This window comes from Microcaecilia unicolor, chromosome 8 (genome assembly GCF_901765095.1).
Source record: "Microcaecilia unicolor chromosome 8, aMicUni1.1, whole genome shotgun sequence".
Classification (NCBI taxonomy): Eukaryota; Metazoa; Chordata; class Amphibia; order Gymnophiona; family Siphonopidae; genus Microcaecilia; species Microcaecilia unicolor.
Window position 1 is genome coordinate 69,876,943 of NC_044038.1, and position 22,426 is coordinate 69,899,368.

Here is a 22,426-nt window from a genome sequence, read left to right on the forward strand (position 1 = left end):
TCCTTTCGGAATAGGCTCCCCCTTCCCCAGAATGTTGCCCAGTTCCTAACAAATCTAAAGCCCTCCTCCCTGCACCATCGTCTCATCCACGCATTGAGACTCTGGAGCTCTGCCTGTCTCTAGGGCCCTGCGCGTGGCACAGGTAGCATTTCAGAAAATGCTACCCTGGAGGATCTGGATTTCAGCTTTCTACCTAAGAGCCTAAATTTTGCTTCCAGAACCTCTCTCCCACATTTTCCTATGTCACTAGTACCCACATGTACCAAGACAGCCGTCTCCTCCCCAGCACTATATAAAATCCTATCTAGGTGACGCGTGAGGTCCGCCACCTTCGCACCAGGCAGGCAAGTCACCAGGCGATCCTCACGTCCACCAGCCACCCAGCTATCTATATGCCTAATGATCGAATCACCAAGTACAACAGCTGTCCTAACCTTTCCCTCCCGGGCAACATTTGGAGATATATCCTCGGTGCGAAAGGATAATACTTCCTTGATGTCCAAGGATGCCAGGAACTCCCCTGCCTTCACTGCCGCTATAACAGAGCGGAGAGTCTCCATTCGGAAGTGCCGAACTTTCAAGGCCCGATTGACCCCTTTGAGGTCGAGGATAGGCCGGACAGAACCTCCTTTCTTTGGTACCACAAAGTAAATGGAGTAACGTCCCTTGCCAAGCTGATCTTCTGGCACCGGAACGACCGCACCCAGGCGGATCAGATTGTCCAAAGTCTGCTGCACTGCTACAGCTTTGACCGGAGACTTGCAGGGAGAGTGTACAAACCCGTCTCTTAAGGGTCGGCAGAACTCTAGCTTGTAGCCGTCTCTGATGACTTCCAGCACCCAAGCGTCTGAAGTTACCCTGGTCCACTCGCCCAGAAATGAGGACAGGCATCCTCCAATCTGCACTGGGCCATGGACCAGGGCCCCGTCATTGGGTACGACACCCTGGGGGAGAACCGGAGGAAGCACCTCCGGGACGGCGGTCTCTGCGAAAGGAATGCTGCTTGGGGGAGAAGTTCCTCTTGAAGGAAGAGGGGGCAGAGGAGCCCGACTTGCCCGGGCGATACCGACGGGCTTCCTGAAACCGTCCTTTGGAGTTACCAGGGCGAGCACTGGCCCGAGCCCTGACCTCTGGTAACCTCTTGCCTTTAGACGTGCCGAGATCGGTCACAATTTTGTCCAGCTCGACCCCAAAAAGCAGCTTGCCTTTAAAAGGCAACTTAGCCAGGCGAGACTTAGAGGCGTGGTCAGCAGACCAATGCTTCAGCCAAAGTCACCGCCGCGCAGAGACTGGCTGAGCCATGCCTTTAGCCAAGGCTCTCAAGACATCATACAGCAAGTCTGCCAAATAAGCCAAGCCCGATTCCAGGGCCGGCCAATCAGCCCTCAAGGAAGGATCCGAGGGGGAAGCCCGCTGCACAATCGTCAGGCACGCCCTGGCCACATAGGAGCCGCAAACTGAGGCCTGTAAACTTAAGGCAGCCGCCTCGAAGGACGACCTTAAGGCCGCCTCCAATCTTCTGTCTTGGGCGTCCTTTAGGGCCGTGCCACCTTCCACCGGCAACGCCGTTTTCTTAGTCACCGCAGTGATTAAAGAATCCACGGTAGGCCAAAGAAAGGCCTCCCGTTCACCTTCAGGCAGAGGATAGAGGCGGGACATAGCCCTAGCCACTTTGAGGCTCGCTTCTGGGACATCCCATTGAGCCGAAATCAAGGTGCGCATGGCCTCATGCACGTGGAAGGATCTAGGCGGGCGCTTCGTCCCCAGCATAATGGCGGAGCCAACAGAGGCTGAGGGAGAGACGTCCTCCGGAGAGGAAATCTTCAAAATGCTCATGGCCTGCACTAACAGGTTGGGCAAATCCTCTGAGCGAAAGATCCACGCTGTAGAGGGGTCATCCGCTTCATCCGAGCGGGAAGCCGTCTCCTCCAAGGAATCCCCAAAGGACCGCTGGGAGAAAGATACGCTGCCCTCATCTACATCAGAGGAGATAGAGTCCTCTAGGGCCTGGAAATCCACCCGAGGGCGTTTGCTTCCGGAGGCCTCAACCCCTTTATCAGACAGGGGGGCAGGGGCAGCGTTTTGCATAAGAAAAGCCTGATGCAGCAGCAAAATGAACTCAGGGGAGAAACCCCCCCCAAACAGTGTACTTCTGCAGCTTGGGCCATGGCCCTAGCCGCACCCTCAACCGGCGCTCGCAAGAGCGGGGGAGAAACGTGCTACGCATCCAAAATGGCGTCTGGCGTGAAACTCCGAGAAGGAGCCGCGTGGGAAGAACGGCGCTTAACTTTGGCCGCTTTCTTACCGTCGCCCAAATCAAGGGCGACCATAGTATTGTCTCCCAGCTCGAGGGCGGCCCAAGAAGAAGCCGTCCGAACAGAGTGGCCAGCCAACATGGAGTGGGCGAGCAGCGGGGGATGGGCACTTATGGCAGGAAAAACCGCCGCACCGGAGGAAGAACCGGGACACTGACCGGACTCCAAACTGATGCTTAACAAAGGCGATTCAGGTTTTGAAATCCCCGCATCCCCGCTAGACGCACTCACGCGGTCCGGGTAGCGAATCCTCGCGCCCTCGCCCTCCGACGCCATAAGCCACGTGGAGACCGAATGAGGAACCCCCTGCCCGCTATAAAAAGGTAAAATTACCTGCTTCTCGCTCCGAGCTGTAACGAACTGGTGTCCCAGTGAGCAGCTGCAATAAACGTTGAAATAAACGTTGAAATAAACGCCCTTAAAGACGTCCAAATTTTTTTTTTTTTAACGGAGCCAGCGGGAGGGGGGAGAAAAGGAGGGACCTGGCACCACCAGGTTTGCACTTGCTCAAGAAGAGCCCTCAACCCCAGATACTTGGAGACCTAGCCAGAGCTGCTGTTGTGTGTGACCACCACCTGCTGAGATAGAGAACATACTGAGGAGTTTCCGGCAGCACATGACCACATATAGGGAGGCAAAAGGATTGCTCTCTATCTCCACCTGCTGGTAGATGGACACAACCCACCAGTGTATGGATTGATCAGCATGATGATATGGAAATGTCAGTTATCTGTTGGTATCTTTTATGCTTATTACTGTGTTTGGTTCAGATGTTGTATTATTCAACTGCATTATATTTCAATACAATTACAAATAAACAGTAAGTTAGTGTTTGCGCCTCACATTTACAATTTCAGTTTTTCTATGGTAAATGGAAATATGGAGGCCTTGATTTGTCAGACTTGAAAATATATAACCAAGCTTGTTTATTACATCATCTCAGACTGGCTTTGAAAGATGGAGGACTACACAGAGCATCACCACAGGAGTACTTTTCTTCTCCATGCCCAACAGATACCTTGCCCCAATATTTGACTATACATACTTCTTAAACTCCTACAGGATCTCTGGCAGGCTCCTACTCCTCATTGGGGTCAGGCATCCACCTGTAGTGATTTGTTGCTTCTCATGGAGAATGCAGACTTTCTGCCAGAGTTAGGTGATGTTATATTTGACCACTGGGCACTGGCTAGGGTGACACCTTTTGAATGTGGATGGTAAGCTTATGTCGCATTTACATAGTAACATAGTAGATGACGGCAGAAAAAGACCTGCACGGTCCATCCAGTCTGCCCAACAAGACAACTCATGTGTGCTACTTTTGTGTATACCCTACTTTGATTTGTACCTGTGCTCTTCAAGGCACAGACCGTATAAGTCTGCCCAGCACTAGCCCCGCCTCCCAACCACCGGCTCTGGTATAGACCGTATAAGTCTGCCCAGCACTATCCCCGCCTCCCACCACCGGCTCTGGAACAGACCGTATAAGTCTGCCCAGCGCTATCCCTGCCTCCCAACCTCCAGTCCCGCCTCCCACCACTGGCTCTGGCACAGACCGTATAAGTCTGCCCCGCACTATCCCCGCCTCCCAACCTCCAGCCCCGCCTCCCACTACCGGCTCTGCTATCCAATCTCAGTTAAGCTCCTGAGGATCCTTTCCTTCTGAACAGGATTCCTTTATGTTTATCCCACGCATGTTTGAATTCCGTTACCGTTTTCCTCTCCACCACCTCCCGCGGGAGGGCATTCCAAGCATCCACCACTCTCTCCGTGAAGAAATACTTCCTGACATTTTTCTTGAGTCTGCCCCCCTTCAATCTCATTTCATGTCCTCTCGTTCTACCGCCTTCGTATCTCATAAACAGCATTTTGCAGCTTGCCCTGGCAATTTTGCCTACTGTCAGCGCTCACATTTGGTCTTATTGGATTCTACAGGGCTTTATACTCGTTTTGGTACCACTATTAGAAGATTTTTTGAGGAAGCTGTGCTGGAGTGTACAGCTCCACGAACCCCTTTGCAGGATTGTCCTGAGACTTTACTGAAAGGTGCCAAATTGGAATACTCGATAGATTCTCTTAAACATAGTTGCATTGATGGGGGAGAATTCCTTGCTTAATCTGCAGTGCTGAGTTGAAGGAATGTCAGTTTAGGACTATTTAAAGGGCATATTTTGCACAAACACAGGCACACAAGATGTGACTGGTAGATTCTTCAGTATGTTTAAAGTGTACCACCATATCCTATAGATGTGCTGGGAGGGGCTATCAGAGTTCAGGCCCTGTGGGGCACTTCTTTGTTAAAGGGGCATAGAATTTAAAAAAAGGAGTTGGCCGGGAGCTGGGGGGAGGGGAGATGGAAAGAGTTGGGGGGGGGGGGGATGTTGATTTCATTCATCACTAGGGTTCTCAGTTTCCTGGTTGTATGTTTTTGTAATTATTTACTTTGTGATGCATAACGGACAACTGTACAAATGCTTTGGGTTGGTGAACGGATCAGGAGGGTGGGAATAAAAATGAATGCTATATTGTTTTCTACTACCAATGGTTGGAGACAAACCAGTTCCTGTAGGGATCAAAAGAAACAAACAACTTGGCGGACTGCCTGAAGGGCTTCGTCTGCTCTATGTAAAAAGCTAATGCTCTCTTGCAGTCCAAGGTGTGCAAGCCACTTTGTACAGGGTGGGCATGCGGTCGGTGGAAAAATGTTGGCAAGACAATTGACTGGTTCAGATGGAACTCCGACACCACCTTTGGCAGGAGCTTCGGGTGCGTGTGGAGGACTACTCTATTGTGATGAAACTTAGTATAAACTGCATCCACCACTAAGGCCTGAAGCTCACTGACCCTACGAGCTGAAGTAACAGCCACCAAGAAAATGACCTTCCATATCAAGTACTTCAGATGGCAGGAGCTTTCATCAGCTGGGTGAGAACGACGTTGAGATCCCATGACACTGGCAGAGGTTTGACAGCGGGCTTTGACATAAGCAAACCTCTCATGAAGCGAACAACTAAAGGCTGTCCAGAGATAGGCTTACCTTCTACACGCTAATGATACACACTAATTGCACTAAGGTGAACCCTTACGGAGTTGGTCTTGAGACCAGACTCCAATAAGTGTAGAAGGTATTCAAGCAGGGTCTATGTAGGACAAGAAAGGGGATCTATGACCTTGCTGTCACACCAGACGGCAAACCTCCTCCATTTGAAAGAGTAACACCTCTTAGTGGAATCTTTCCTGGAAGCAAGCAAGACTCGGGAGACACCCTCCAAAAGACCCAAGGAAGCAAATTCTAGGCCATGAGAGCCAGAGACTGGAGACTGGGATGTAGAAGCGACCCCTCGTTCTGTATGATGAGGAGAGCCAGAGAATGGAGATTGGGATGTAGAAGCGACCCCTCGTTCTGTATGAAGAGGGTCAGAAAACAGTCCAATCTCCATGGTTCTTCGGAGGACAACTCCAGAAGAAGGAGGAACCAGATCTGACACGGCCAAAAGGGAGCAATCAGAATCATGGTTCCTCGGTCTCGCTTGCGGTTCAACAAAGTCTTTCCCACCAGAGGTATGGGAGGATACGCATACAGAAGGCCTGACCCCAATGAAGGAGGAAGGCATCCGATGCTAGTCTGCTGTGGGCCTGAAGCCCGGAACAAAAATGAGGGACCTTATGATTGAGTTGAGTGGCAAAAAGATCCACCCAGGGGGTGCCCCACACTTGGAAGATCTTGCAGGCTACACCCATATTCACTCGTGAGGTCGCATTATTCTGCTCAGTCTGTCGGCCAGGCTGTTGTTTATGCCTGCCAGATAAGTGGCTTGGAGAAACATGCTGTGACGGCGCGCCCAGAGCCATATCTGAATGGCTTCTTGACACAGAGGGCGAGATCCAGTCCCCCCCCCCCCATTTGTTGGTGTAGTGCATCGCAACCTGATTGTCTGTTTGAACCAAGATAATTTGGTTGGACAGCCGATCTCAAAGCCTTTAGAGCATTCCAAATTGCTCGTAGCTCCAGGAGGTTGATCTGAAGACCTGTTTCCTGCGGAGACCAGGCTCTGAGTGTGAAGCCCATCTACATGAGCCCCCCACCCCAGGAGAGATGCATCCATCGTCAGCACTTTCTGCAGCTGAGCAATTTAGAATGGACGTCTCATGGTCAAATTGGATCGAATCGTCCACCATTGAAGAGAATGCACAAGGTCGGTGGACAACACTGAGAAGCCAGGGTCCATTGAGCAGATCTCATATGCAGTCATGCCATGGGCATAACATGAATAGTAGAGGCCACGTGCCCCAGGAGTCTCAACATCTGCCGAGCTGTGACTTGCTGAGACCATCAAACCGTGGACACAAGAGACAGAAGGTTGTCTGACTGTGCCTCAGGAAGACAGGATCGAACTGTCCTCGTATCGAGCAACGCTTCAATGAATTCCAATTTCTGAACAGGAGTGAGATGGGACTTGGGGTAATTGTCTACGAACCCCAGCAGCTTCAGCACCTGAATAATTCTCCACACAGATTCCCGAGCACTGTCCTCCGAGGTGCTCTTCACTAGCCAATCGTCAAAATAAGGGAACACATGCACTCCCAGCCTGCATAGCGACACTGCAACTACCGCTAGACACTTGATTAATACCCTGGGAGCTAATGCTAGGCCAAAGGGTAGTACACGGCACTGAAAGTGCTGCGTTCCCAGACGAAATCAAAGATACTTCCTGTGGGCTGGAAGTTTCCTTTAAGTCCAGAGAGCATAGCCAATCATTTTCCTGAATCATGGGAAGAAGAGTGCCCAGGGAAATCATCCTGAACTTTCCCGGGCCAGGAATTTGTTCAGGACCCTTAGGTCTAGGATAGAAAGCATCCCCCCCCCCCCCCCCCCCCCCGTTTTCTTCTGCACAAGGAAATACCTGGAATAGAATCCCAGCCCTTCTTCCCTGGTGGAATGGGTTTGACCGAATGGGCCTTTAGAAGAGCGGAGAATTCCTCTGCAAGTACCTGCCTGTGCAGACAGCTGAACGAATTAGCTCTCAGTGGGCAATTTGTACGTCTGGAATCCAGACTGAGGGTGTATCCTAACCGGACTATTTGAAGAACCCACCGGTCGGAGGTTATGAGAGGCCACCTTTGGTGAAAAAACATTAACCTCCTCCCAAGTGGCAAGTCGTCCAGCACAGACACTTTTATTGCGGCTATGCTCTCCTGGAGCTCGTCCCTTGCTTTTGCTGAGGAGCAACAGGGGTCTTGGGCGCACACTGTTGACAAGAACAAGCGTGCTGGGACTGAGCCTGAGTTGGCTGGTGAGACGCTGGAATGTACCTACGCCTAGAATAGGTATAGGGAGCACTCTGTGACCCACCAAAATACCTCCTAGTTGAGGAGGTGTAAGCAGAAGGCACCCGGCGGGAGAGAGAAGCCATAGCATTCGTATGCTTCTTGATCTGGTCAACTAGATCTTCCACCTTCTCTCCGAAAAGATTATCCCCCCGGCAAGGAACATCCACAATCCTCTGGTGGACCGAATGCTCCAGGTCAGAAACATGCAGCCATGAGAGTCTGCGCATTCCTATACCTTGAGTAGAGATCCTGGCTGCTACATCAGAAGTGTCATATGCGCTCCTGGCCAAGAATTTATGACACGCCTTCTGCTGCTTGACCAGCTGGTGAAAAGGTTCAGCCTGCTCCAGACGGAGAGCATCAACCAAACTAGATAACTGCTGCATCGAATTCTGAAAATGGATGCTCGTGAAGAGCTGGTATGACTGTATACGGGCAATGAGCATGGCAGCCTGATACATTTTCCTCCCAAAAGAATCCAAGGTCATAGCTTCTCTGCCTGGGAGCGTCAAAGCATAGTCTCTAGAACTCTTGGCTCTCTTGAGGGCAGAGTCCACCAACATGGAGTTGTGCAGTTACTAAGACCTCATCAACCCAGGCTCCCCGTGTATCCGATACTGAGAATCTGTCTTTTTTGGGATCATAGCAACAGACAGAGGGGACACCCAGTTTCACATAAGGACTTACCTGAGTACCTTACGCAAAGGAGCTGTCACTGTCTCTTCTAGGTGGAGAAGTGTAGTCCAGGACCTCAAGCATCTCAGCCCTGGACTCATCCTCCATGTCTAAGGGGAAAGGAATGGCCTGAGCCACTTCCCATACAAAAGATGAAAAGGAGAGTCTCTCAGGTGGAGACAGTCTCCTTTCATGTGGAGGGGAAAGTTCAGAGGGAATCCCAAAGGATTCATCTGAGGAGAAGTACCTGGAATCTTCCTCTGACTCCCACGAGACCGAACTCGCCTAGACGCCGAAGACCCACAGTCCCGATGGCGATGTCAAGGAGCCGGACTCCCACATGGACTGCGGCGAAGCTTCCTCCATCGATGTCAACAGAGAGCCGATACTGGAGCCACAAGCGGTGCCGAATCGAGGGCCAGACATAGCTGTAGCAGACGGCATGGTAGGCGAAAGTACCCCCGTTGCCAATGAAGTGTGTCGCAGTAGTCCTTCCAGAAGCTCTGGACGCAAGGCCCAGATCCGCTCGTCAAGAGCCGCCATCGGGAAAGGCTGTGGGGCCGGTGGAACAGTCAGCGGCAGAGCTGCCTGGGGCTCGGGAGCAGGAACTGTACTGCTGGGAAACCGACGCATCGGGACCTCTTGTATGGAGGGGGACCGATCCTCCCAGCTTCGACACTTCTTGGGTGCCAATTCCCTCGGAGCCCCAGAGCTTCCGGCACCATATGTTGAGGGAGAACGGTGGCGGTGCTTCTTAGCCTTCGCTCAATGCACCTCACTAAGGCTCCTCAGTGTCGACGAGGACGTCAAATCCCCACGTCTACTTGGGTCTAACGATGGACGGTCACGGGGGGCCTGCATAACATGATGCCTTGAGGCAGGTGGAAACCTACTCGATGCCTTGCTGTCTTGGTCTCTCAGCAGCCATGCCTACCTCCACACCCAACGTCGATGCTTCCCTCGATGCTGACATTGACACCGCCAACCTCGATACCAGTGTTGATGCTGACATCGAAGGACCAAACCGAGCCCCAAAAAGTTTCTCTCGTTAGGCTTCTCGAGCCAGTTGAATCCTTTTCTTCATACGAAGACAAAGGGCACAACGAGCTTGGCTGTGGTCGGGCCCAAGGTACTGTATACAACACGAATGGGTATCAATGCCTGAAATGGTCCGGATGCACAGAATACAGCATTTGAAGCCACTAGGAGTCTTCAATGACACGGACGGGAAGACTGCCCTAGTCAAATCAAAAAACGCGATTGTGCTGAAAAAAAGCAAAAACAAGAGAAAACTGGGCCAAGCATGCCTAAGGATGGCTGTGGGTAAAAAGAAAGGAAACTTAATGCGGGTCAACTAAGAAAATAAAGGGCGACTAAACTTTTTTTTTAATTTAATAAAACAAATAGAAAAATAAAACAAAGGCAAAATGCAGATAAAGAAGACACTGAAGGCTTTCATGGGCGAAAAAGCAGAGCTAGAAAACAACTGCTGCTCCTCACGCAGAAAAATAACAACTGAGGAGCGCAGCCATGCAGCGGGCGGGGAGGCACTCTGCGCATACTCAGTCGGACATGCATCGCATTCAGAAGGCTCTAGCAAAGTTTTTGCTATTTGGAATGCCAGTTCCCGGGCCGGCTCAGATCGCCAACCCACTTGTGAGAATAATACAGCCTGCTTGTCCTCAGAGAATTTTCTTTCCTTTCTTTAGTCATACCAGTCAGACCAATAGTTGTGTCCATCCACCAGCGGAAGGAGACAGAGAAAATAGTTCCAAGTACTTCGTCCCTTAAGGGTATCGTGCAGCCTGGAATGCTCAGCATTTCAAATAGCCAAGCAATGGTGCTCTCAACTGCTACAAACAAGAAAACAGGAAAACAGAGCTCACCGGAAGCCAAAAGCATCCAGGTGGGAGACCCTCCAGGGCTACTGTGTGACCAAGGGCCAGTTAAAGCACCCATTAAGGAAGGAGAGGCATCACAATCTTTCCGTCTGTCATGCCGATGCACCCCTGAAGCAGGAGAAGCAGCTCATCAGAGAAGCACAATCAAGAGCAGGCTAGAGCTGGCATTGTACAGTGGCATGGAGAACAAAACCTGTCCTCCTGAAATTATCTGTTTCCAGAAGATCAAAATGGACTCAGTCACCGAATGGAGCCCTAGAAGAAACAACAATGAAGCAAACCAAAAAAAAAAAAAAAACAGTCCAGACCAATGGGATGCAGCAAAACAGTCACAGCAGCAAATTAGGTCAGGATTCAAGGAACAACACGAACAGAACAGCAGCAATGCCCCAAAAAGGCAATGGAAACGTGTACAAGGATGCTGAGTTGCATCCAAATAGGACCCGCATCAGGCGTAGACACCTAGAGGTCCCCAACTGCATGAAGTTCTCGAACAGACAGAAAGGAGGAGGCATCTGGAAGGAAGCCAGTGCCCTGATACCCAGAGGAGCTCAAGGAAGGAGCCTAAGGAGTTTCCGAAGTCCAGAACAAAGAAGTGGAACCGCAACCACTGACTGAAGGAAAGCCACGGGATCCCATGGCTGCCTGTGAAGAGGCCCGCAGAGAGAAAAGGACCCACACAGGCACCAACATCCTCACCGACTGTCAAAAAAGTCACAGAGGAGAGAGGATGCAAAGTATCACTCTCCAAGCCACTGCCATGTCGAGCTGCCACCGGAGCCACAGATAGGGAGCCTCAAGACCGCATTGAAAGGGGCCCGAACCCCGACAGGCAGAACAAGACAACTATGTCCCACCAAAAAAGACAGAGGGAGATGCTACCAACCAAAATGGAGGTAGGCACCACCAACTTGAATTCAGCCAATCCTAGAAGCTTGAATCGAACCAAGAGTCCCCTAAGAGAGGGAACTCTGAAGCAACCGAGCGGCAGACAGCCCACACCCTCAGAAGAAAATAGAGATGCACTCCCCTCCACGGCCTGAAGAAAGATACATCACAAGTGCAAAGGCCTCTGTGGGAACACCCAGGCGGGCATGGGAAGACGAGCAGAAATAAATGCACCGCTAACTAAACAGGATCTGCCCTGTAGATGCAGACAGCCAGAAGAAGCCTGGGTTTTAAAAAGGTTTGGACAAATTCCTGGAGGGAAAGTCCATAATCTGCTATTGAGACAGACATGGGAAGCAACTGTATGCCCTGGGACTTGTAGTATGGAGTGCTGCCAGGATTTGGGTTTCTGCCAGGTACTTGTGACCTGGCTTGGCCACTGTTTGGAAAACAGGATACTGGGCTGGTCTGACCCAGTATGACTACTCTTATGTTCTTATGATATAGATCCTACGCCACTTTACATATTCTTTTTATCATTCAGAGGTGTGGAATGGGCAGGGAGGGGAGAACTGGAGTGAGTTAAGACTTGTAGTGATAACTTCTAGCCATGAGGCTATAAGAGCCAGTCCCTGCAAGATTCAATCGACCACTGCAATCTACAAGGGGCTTGGGCAGGGGGTGTCTATGCAAGTTGCTGTGATGCATCCATTTTCCTTTTTTTCATTATGATATTTAATAAAAACAGATTGAACATAAAAAATGACAGAAGAGAGAAGAAAAAAAAAGATGAAACAACCATCAATGTCAGAGATAGATTTGGGGGTGGGGGGAGGGAAGAAACCAGAACAGAAGAAACACTGAATAGGTATCAGATTCTAGAGAGACTAGGGCAAACCCAACTAGGAAAAGGAAAAACAAGGGCATCTTCCAGTTTGGTGCAATTTTGGTGGTACAAGCCCTGAGATCTGTGCAATTCATACTAAAAGATTAGCCTCAAAATGGGGGCAGTAGCCTCAAGATCCCTCCGAGCCGATGCTGGAGCCAGTACACATCATCAGGTCATCAGGCATGATTTTAGGTGCCTTGATATTGCCCAATATCACCAATAAAATGCTGACGCTGCAAATAAGAGGTTATATGACACTCTCCAACAAATCTGAAGGCTCGGTGTTTTTTTTATCCACTTTTGAAGTACCAGAGAGGTGGATTTTTATAAACCTGCTTTTCCAAATAATGCTCAAGATATCAATGAATACTAATAATGCTGTAAGCTAAGGTTTCCTCATGCACACATCCCATAATACTATTTGTGCCCATTTTCATGCTTAGCATGCGTAATTACGCATGCAGGTTATAGAACTATAACTTGTTAAATTAGGTGTTAATTAGTATCTATGGGATATAATTCACGCTAACTGGCACTAGTTTACAGTTATGAATGTATAGGCACTTGGGAGGTAATTCTCAAAAGGTCACCTAAAGTTGGGTGTCAGGTTGATGCATACTGAGCACAGATTCTATAACAGCAACTGCCTGCCTGTTAGCGAGGTGGGCTGAGTACCTGGGGAACAGAGTTCAATTCCCGCTGCGGCTCCTGGGAAAGTCACTTAACCCTCCATTGACCCAGGTACAAAACTTAGATTTTAAGTCTACTAGATACAAAGTACCTGCATAGAATAAAAATGTAAACCACTTTGACTGTACCACAGAAAGGCAGTATATCAAATCCATGACCCTTTACACTTTAGTGTAAGTTTGCATTTACACGCCTAACATTAGATGCAGGCAGTTAAGCGCATAACTGCAAGAATTCTAGAACCCATGCCAGGCATGCCCCTGACCTAACCCCCCCCCCCCCCTCTCCTTCAAGTTTTGTGCTCTGGAATTTGAACATGTGGGTATAGAATACCGACTAGGGGACTAGTTACGCAAGTAACTGCTAATTACCCTCAACCAGTGCCAATTGGTCATTAAAGCCAGTTAGCAGCTTGTTAGCTTAAGTTACACGTATAACTGACCCTATTCTATTAATTGGGCACAAAACCTTGTAGACTTAGGGGGTTAGTAGGTATAACCTTTAGCACATCATTTCTTTCGTGTGGAACTGCAAAGTGGCTGTGGACTTAGGGAGGGCATGAGCAGGGCAAGGGTGTGCCTAGTCATAGGAGCCAATTTTCAAAATTATTGGGGGTGCTAAGCCCAGTGGAAATAATCCTTCCCTAGACACATACAAGGAATTTTCTCAATATTGGGGGTGCTCAAGCACCCACAGAGTCGGCTCCTATGTGCCTAGTAGTCTATAATCTGTGCACATAAGTGCCATCAGTTACGCGTACGACACCAACCACTGAGCTAGCATAAGTGCTTGCACCTACAGCAGACTTACGCTAGTATTATATAACCGCAATTACACACATGATTGCCATTACAGAATTTGTGCTTACTGTGCACACTTTAGGTTACTTTTTAAGAATTACCCCCGCAGTGCATATACAGGATAATATGGCAACACAAGGCACCAGTTTCAGCAGGCAAGGTATTGCCTATTTGTCTTTATCAAGAGTAGGGAGAACTGTTAGAATGCAGAGTATACAATTACAATACATATAAATTACCATACTTTATAACCAATGCACATACTTTGCAACTCCACTTAGAATGCACCACTACCAACATCTATAGGCTCAGGCCAACATGTACACTTATGCTTACCCTAATTTAATTATAAAATAATTCTTAATGAGCTTTCACCAAAAGACAACCAAAGCAGACAACACACAATAATAAAAAATCTCCTACAAAGAGAACAAGATAGCTGCATGTGCCCTAATTTTATAAAAAAACATTTTTACACAAATACAGTGGAATTTATTAAGTTACCCCATAGTGTGTATACTATGAGCAGAGCTTACCTTTGCTGTGACTCGAGGGGGTTGGATGACTGACAGGTTGCTGGCCCTCGCTGGGCTGAACAGAAGAGTCGGGTTGACTGGGAGCTAGGAATGGGACTAATGAATGCCAAGGGAAAACTGCTACAGAGCGAGGCTCAACATTTGTCCAGACTGGGGGGGGAAAAAAAAAAACAAATTGGAGGAACAAAACAAACAAACAAAAGTCAAGCATGGTCCAATTACAAAGGAAGAGTAGGCAGCCTCCTCCCTGAAGAGGGGCTCAACCAGGACACAGTATATCCACACACCCTGTCTTTAAGAAGAGGGTAGCCAGCTTGAACATCCAGAAACATCGTATTTCCTGTTTATGGCAGCATATTCTCTGTACACATTATTCAGCTCACCCACAACCCCAGTCAGAAGTTACATCACAACCTGTACTTAGTATTACTGACAAATGTGCAACTTTCACACCCTCTCTTCCTCTTTTACACCACAGACTAGGTGACTGACTAGAGCAGCAACAGCCAAAGCAAAGCAATGGCCCTCACAACTACTAACGAAAAGAAGTTCTATCTGCAGGGAGGGTAATTATCAAAAGAAACTGCCCTCATGTTTATATCCATATGAGTATATATATATATATATATATATATATAGGCAGCTCCTTGTGACTCTGGGCAAGTCACTTAACCCTCCATTGCCCCATGTAAGCCACATTGAGCCTGCCATGAGTGGGAAAGCGCGGGGTACAAATGTAACAAAAATAAAAATAAAATAAACAGGTCGCTGAAATTTAGGTGACACATTCCTGCGCAAATGGCAGAGTACACAGTACAGTAGTCTTGATATCCGAAGTAAACAGGACCAACCAGTTGTTGGATAAGTGAAAAATTAGATAAAACAGAAAACAATGCATAAAAGGTACAGAGTTCTGATTTTCAAAAATTGTTCTTAAAACAAAGATTTTTAATAGAATAACTGCAATGACATCACCAGGAGATGTCAGATGGTCAGATTAGCGAAGGTCAGATAATCGAGACTGTACTGTATTCTATAATTACACACTCAACTTGCATAGCGTGTTATTGTTAATGGGATTTTGACACTGGTGGTTTTTAGGCAGGCTCACCTTTACACTGATTACTTACAGAATACTGGTAGTTGTGCACCTAAATGTGACATTTAGGTGCAAAAATTTACACAAGCCATACAGCTGTCACAAATGTTTGCACTTACATTTAAGCAGGATGATGCAGATTTACACTAGTATTCTATGAAGACACGTGCGTAAGTTTTCTTAAAGAACCGGCCCACTACCTGCAGTAATACAACACCTAAATGATGATGCCCTGTTATAGAATTGCCTCCCATGGTGTCCAATTATAGACATTCATAGGATTGTTATAAGAGGGAGATGATTAAACTAGTCAGTTAAAACTATCAAAATCTCCAGGAGGGGCCTAAAGAAAAGCAAGGGGCTGAGAAAGTGCAAGGCAGGAGGGTTTGCCTAGGAAGCTTAATATCTCTGCACCAGCTCTGTCTTAGTCCACTCATTCTGCAAACCAGACCAGATTTAGAAACAGACAACAAACTGAAAGGTACCAGAGCACCGCTGCCACCGTTATCCCTTACTCTGCACTTGGTGCGACTATGCAGAACTCACTCCAGCAGTAAGTAAATTCAGAATGGGCCTTCCAGCCCTCCTGTGCTGACAGGCCCCATGGTGCCCACCTCTCATGCAAGTTTCCATGGTGACAGAATGCCCATGTGTGAGATGGGGATAAGGCACCACGGGGCCTGTCAGCAAACTAGGGTTAAAACAGCTGAACTTACTTACTAAAGAGCCGATGCTGCAGGGGTCAATTTCAGAACAGCAGCAGAGGAAAAGGAAGATGATCGGGGACCCCTAGAAATGAGCAGTTAAAAATACTTTAAATACATAGGGCAGCAGTGATCATGGAATGGGAGAACACCACCCCTGGTGATTGGGAGGACACCCCCCTCCCGTTGCCTATAGGCATCCATAATTGAAATCTGATTCTGTTCTGCATTCTCATCCTTATCTTTCCCACATTTCCCAATTTTCTGCATATTCTCTTCAATTCCCCATCACCTCCACTTTCTATCCTCACCCCTATTGTCCTCTCACTCTGTGCCCCACTTCTTTTTCTCCTTTCCCCTCCCTCTTTTTGGGCCATTAACAACAAATCCATTTCACATCTCTGCAACAGAGCACACACCCTTCTTCCCAAAGAAGCAGACAAACAATGCCCAGAAGTTTAAGGACTTTTTTCTCCCAGAGTCTTCTCTCTGCATACACATTATTTACATAGATTCTCTCTCACTGACATGCTCCTACAGTCATTTCACTCTTTGCAGTCTCTATGACATAGTACTTCAACCCTTGGCTGACCTTTCTCTCAGGACAGCGCCTGGCTGAACACCAGCATCAGCAGAAGAAGGAAAAAAATGATTGGGGAAGAGGGAGAGAGAGTAAGCGAATGAAGGAAAAGCAAGATAAAAGCACAAAAGAAGGTGGGGTGCAAAGGATCCTCTATTCTGCAGTGAGTCACATCAATATGCATATCTGCTTTCAATGTAATATTAAGTAGAGGAGTGTGGTAGCAGTGTTAGTCCACTCTTAAGGTTATCAACAGAAATCAAACAAATAAACATGGAAAAGAAAATAAGATGATACCTTTCGAAGGTTGCCCTTCTTCGTCAGATCTGACGAAGAAGGGCAACCTTCGAAAGCTAATCAGAAATGTATTAAGTTATGTCCAATAAAAAAGGTATCATCTTATTTTCTTTTCCATGTTTTATTTTGTTTGATTTCTATTGATAATCGTAATATTGAAATACTTATCCATTTATTCTATGTTTAACTTATACAGTCTAAAGAAACTTTAAGTGCAGTGAGCGAAACTCCATGAAGGAGTTATCACGCATATCTACTTATTCCTTCCCATGCAATTATAATAGCTGGGGGGAGGGGCAAGTCATGTGTTTGCTTGATTAATGATAAGAGGCCATTTCAAAAATTCCTTTACACATGGATGGGCGTATGTTAAAGAAGACATGTGCTATCAGGTATGGACTCATGCATATGGAAGAGAAAAAATACTATTAATAACATGAACACATAGCCGTGGAGAAGGGCTACTACTAGCATGCAGATGTGAACACACCACAGGGAGGACAAGTACTATTACTACCTTTATGACTGAATTTCCAGTACATGTGAAATAGTACTTTGCTGATAATATTAGATACACAGGATGCACACAGAACAATATGCAACTGTTGCAAACAGCTATATTTGTCTGTCCAATATGTGGAGGAGTGGCCTAGTGGTTACAGTGATGGACTTTGGTCCTGGGGAACTGGGTTGGATTCCCACTGCAGGCACAGGCAGCTCCTTGTGACTCTGGGCAAGTCACTTAACCCTCCATTGCCCCAGGTACAAATAAGTACCTGTATATAATATAGCCTGCTATGAGTGGGAAAGCGCGGGGTACAAACGTAAATAAAATAAAATAAAATAATATGAATATTGTGTATGCCAATACAATTAGACATGGATATAACCAGTGTATACGTTTGAGATGTCCTGCCCATAGGCACATTCTGTTACATGCCCTCCCTTGGAGGACTCCGTATTACTACTCCAAATCCATTTATATTTACAATTAATTTATGTATAATGAAGATGACAGTGATGCTTCTTGTAAGAAAATACTGCCCTCTAGAAAGACAAATCACTGTACAGGATTAGTTTCGCCTACACTGTTTTCTCGAGGTCATCTCACTCTTCTGGCGAAAACAAGACAATATTTTTCTGCTACAAAGGCAACGCTTCCACCTGTCCTGTTGGAACATAAAGAGTAACACAGACTAGCATCAGCCCAGCATCCTGACTTGGCAGGTCTTATCTCCACATACAGGTCTGGGTAACAAGTACCCACAGTTCCCAGAATAGGTCTATTTCTCATATGCTCATTCCCAGGGATAAGCAATGGCTCTCCCAAATCTTCTGGCTAAAATTTATGGGGGGGGGGGGCCCTCTAGAAACTTGCCCAAATCTATGTTTATCGCCCTTGACAAAGGAAAGAGTTTTAATACTTGACGACAAAGATACAAATGTATAAATCTATGTGTCCGTGTGCCAGCACACTCACGCTCCTTTACCCAGGTGACACAGCAAATAAGGACTCGAGCAAAGCATAGTTGTAAGATGAACATAACTATCTCCGGATCCTAGGAAGCACGCAGAACTCATCTTCCTCCAAAAGGCGGGCATCACTCCTACTATTTACCACTTTTCTTCCACAGATGTAGTAAAAGTCTGATGAGCACCGCCTGCTTATTAATAAGCAGTATATCACTGCATAACATTGCAAATCACATGTGTCACATTTCAAGAAGATACCTATCTAGCACTACATCATTTGTTGGTCCAATACAAGGGACACAACCCTGCAAAGAATCGAGGTTACCGCACATCACAAACCCAGAAGCAAGGCTAGAAGAGTCCTTATTATATCAGATCACAACAATAATATACCAATATTTGATAAGGACTCTGCTGTATATGTCCCCACCCTCTAAAGAAAAAGAAAGACACTGACCGACATGCTGAGTCCCTGGCGAGGGAGGGGTCGCTCTGCAGAAAACATCTACTCCGGAACTGGGGGCTGCCCCTCCGGGAAACACCTCACCCCCCAGTCTCAGGCGTCTCCCCAGTTGTCCATCCCAGTTCCGGCCTCTGAGCTCTGATGATGGCTACGGCTACAGCGATGGTCACCGAGCGGCTGAAAGCACCGATCCGGTACTGTCTTCAGATTTCCATACTAACCCTCCAGGGAGCGACCACTTCCTCTCCCACCCCCTACGATCTGTAGACTTGTCTGGGAGAACCGCATCAAACGGGGCCACGGTCCCGGGGCGATGCACAATAACAGACCGGGGCTGAGAGGGAGAGGCGCTGTCACAGCCCCTAGCGCACATGACAGCGGAGCAGAGGGGGCAGGCTCTCCCGTACTGCCCCCACGGGCAGGCTCCGACTCTCCGTCGGCTCGCACCGTAATATGTATCCAACACCATTCACCCCGCCGCAAACAAGAGGTAAAAAAAAAAAAAAAAAAGACATGGGGGGGGGGGAAGAGGACTCCCCCGCCCTACGCATGCCCAATTACCTCCTGTTCGCTCATTGGTTACTGGGAGTAGTGTCATCATATGCAAATAGCACTTCTCACGCGCTCCGCTCGCTGATAGGAGGGCGATGGAATGCCACTTATATGCAAAACAGAAGTATAGCTCCCCGCTCCCTTCTCGAGTCTCAGTTGGCTGAGTAGGGAAATACAGTGAGATGTAACGTTTGTGACGCGAGCTTGTAGTCGGACTGCTGATTGGCCGAAGGCGGGCGGGGGCGGAGTTCGACAGGACTGCTAGACTCTGACATCCTGCAAAGGACTGGAGTAAGGCGCCTGGGACTCCGCCCGGGATGTTGAAGGAGCAAGGCTGGCGAGGGGTGAGCGGTGGCTGTAGGGAGGCGACGTGCTGAGCAGAAGCAATGCGCAAGTGCAATGTAGTGTGGTTTCTACATGAACGCCTGCCTTGTCCCATTTCACTCATAAGGTGGCTGGAAAGCAGCTACCTTAAGTGGGGTGAATATACCACAAGCTCCCACCCCAGGCTGTGTTTAAGGGGCAAAATATTTGGTACTTCTGAACTTAGACCATTCTACCATTTCAGTCCTATATAAGCTTACCTACATAACACAGAGTAGGGGCCACGTACAAATCATATGCCCTAGCGTAGGGGTTCTCATCCCAGTCCTCCTGATCACCCAGCCAGTCGGTCTTCAAGATATCAATAATTACTATGGATGAGAATTTGCATGTACTGCCTTATTGTATGCAAATCTATCTTATGCATATTCATTGTGAGTATCATAAAAACCTGACCAGCTGGTGTGTCCCAAGGAAGGGTTGAGAATAGAGGTTTGCAGGGGACAAGGACAACGGGGAACCCATGGAAATCCGCAGGGACAGGGAGAAAAAGTTCTACCACAAGGACGGTGAGGGATTGGAAATGAATGGGAATGGGGACCAAATTATATCCCGGTGAACACCTTAACTCTGAAACCTGACACCAAACCTCAGCTTTTAAAAAAATTGTTTTTGAAAGAGCAGCATGAAAACTGATGCATGTGTTCAATAATTTTGGCAACAAAAGAGACCACTGATAAATTGGAGAGAATATTTATCAATTCGTTGCAAGTGTTTTGGCAGAGTATAAACTCCACCGAGCTAGTCTCATCTATGTGACCAATAATGCAGCTAATATGAAAGCAGCATTTCAAGATGAGTTGCACAGGCCATAATCTCAATCTCATACTCTCTCATGGAATCCAGCCATCAAAAACTAAAGCTGATCCTCAGCAGTATCACTTAGAAATTGTTAAAAAGAAGGGTGAAACAGTGCCATAAACAGACTGCGAACACTGACAGCTGATCAAGCTGTAGTCAAGGGGCAGCCAATTGCCAAACCAATAAAACATCCAAAACAAAAAGACTCAGGCAGATTCTTTTTTGAGACTTGAAATTCAAGAGCCAAGAGACAGCTTCTGTGAACGAAGTGGATACATACATATCAAGCTCAGACAAGGAATTCTGCTTGTCTCTTACCACCTACTAGCAACAAAGATCCCATATGTGGCCGAAACTAACACAATTGCCACTCCCTGCTTGGAACTCTGCCACCAGCATATCATCAGAACATTCTTTCATTTCAGGACTAACACTCGAGGAACATAAAATGGAACTGAACTCTGGCTCTGTAGATGGATTATTATTTCTCACAGTCCATGTTAATAAATAAATATGTTTTCTTGCATATTAACAAAACATACTGCCCAAACACAGCATCCAGACTCTATTTGGAAAAGCGAAATACGAAAGCGCCAAACCCCTAAGAGAAAAACTACACTGGCTCCCACTAAAAGAACGAATTGCGTTCAAAATCTGTACCCTGGTCCATAAAATCATTCACGGTGAGGCCCCGGTCTATATGTCAGACCTCATAGACTTACCAACCAGGAAACACAAAAGTTCGGCACGCACATTCTTGATCTTCACTACCCCAGTTGCAAAGGACTTAAATATTTATTTATTTATTTGTAGCATTTGTATCCCACATTTTACCACCTATTTGCAGGCTCAATGTGGCTTACATTTTCCACAATGGTGATCACCAATTCCGGAAGAGAAATACATATTTAAGGTGAAGGAGACAGGGAGGATTAGGTATACAGTTACAGAAAGTGCATTTTCATAATCAGAAATAAAGATGTTGGATTAACTTCAATCGTGAATAGATTAACTTATTAAATATAAATCAACATATACATCCAGCTTCTCCTACATTCGCACACAACTATGGAATGCACTACCAAATGTCATAAAAACAATGCACGACCTAACAATCTTCCGGAAATTACTAAAAACCAACCTGTTCAAAAAGACATACCACAATGATCCATCCTAAATACTAGACAACGAAACTCTACCAGAACTAGACAAAACTGAATTCTCTACACTTGACTGCTTCAGTCACTCTGTCACTAATGAACGTTAACGCACTACCACTTTATTTCTCATGCCGGAAATGAACTAATTATTTTACTTACTCTATAATTTACTCTATAATTTATGAACTTTAATGCAATACCACTTTGTATTTCTCATTCCGGAAATGGTGATCATCACTACGGCATAATGTAAGCCACATTGGACCTGCAAAAAGGTGGGAAAATGGGGATACAAATGCAACAAATAATAAATAAATAAATATGTTTTTCTTGCATATTTAACAAAGTTATGCCTATTGTTTTATGTTAAGTTATGGGATACATTTTATGTTTTGCTTGAATTTACAAGATCTTTTAAATGTGGGTTGGGTACAGGGGTGGGGAAAAAAACCTGTGAGGATGGTTATGGGGACAGTCTCAATACAAGGCGGATGGAATAAAATTGACTGGGGATGGGTGGAGATAGGGATCAGATTATGTCCCTGTGTACAGCTCTACTTGAGAACCCCCGCCCTAGAAACACAAAATGAGAACTTCCCTTTAAAATATATGGCTTACAGAGTGCTGTGGCACTGTCTGTCCTGTATATCCTACATACAATATTCCACATCCCATTTATCAAGTAGCACTGTAGTAGCCCATGGAGTAGAGGAGTAACCTAATGGTTTCAGCAGCAGGCTGAGAACCAGGAAAGCCAGGGTTCAACTCCTGCTGTAGCCCCATGTGATCTTGATCAAGTTACTTCACCTTCTAGTGCCTCCAGGACAAATAAGATTGTGAATCCTACAAAGACATGAAAATGCTTAATGTACCTGAATGTACACCGTA

At 47.0% G+C, this 22,426-nt stretch overlaps 1 protein-coding gene across 1 annotated transcript in view; it reads right to left on the bottom strand.

Annotated features, from left to right (window-relative positions):
* The window catches only part of CIC (capicua transcriptional repressor), a 326,490-nt gene that overhangs the window by 229,783 nt on the left and 74,281 nt on the right, over positions 1-22,426 (bottom strand). Inside the window, exon 3 of the mRNA XM_030212241.1 lies at positions 14,026-14,175. Within this exon, the coding sequence (XP_030068101.1) occupies positions 14,026-14,175 (150 nt within the window). The remainder of the gene's footprint in view (positions 1-14,025; positions 14,176-22,426) is intronic.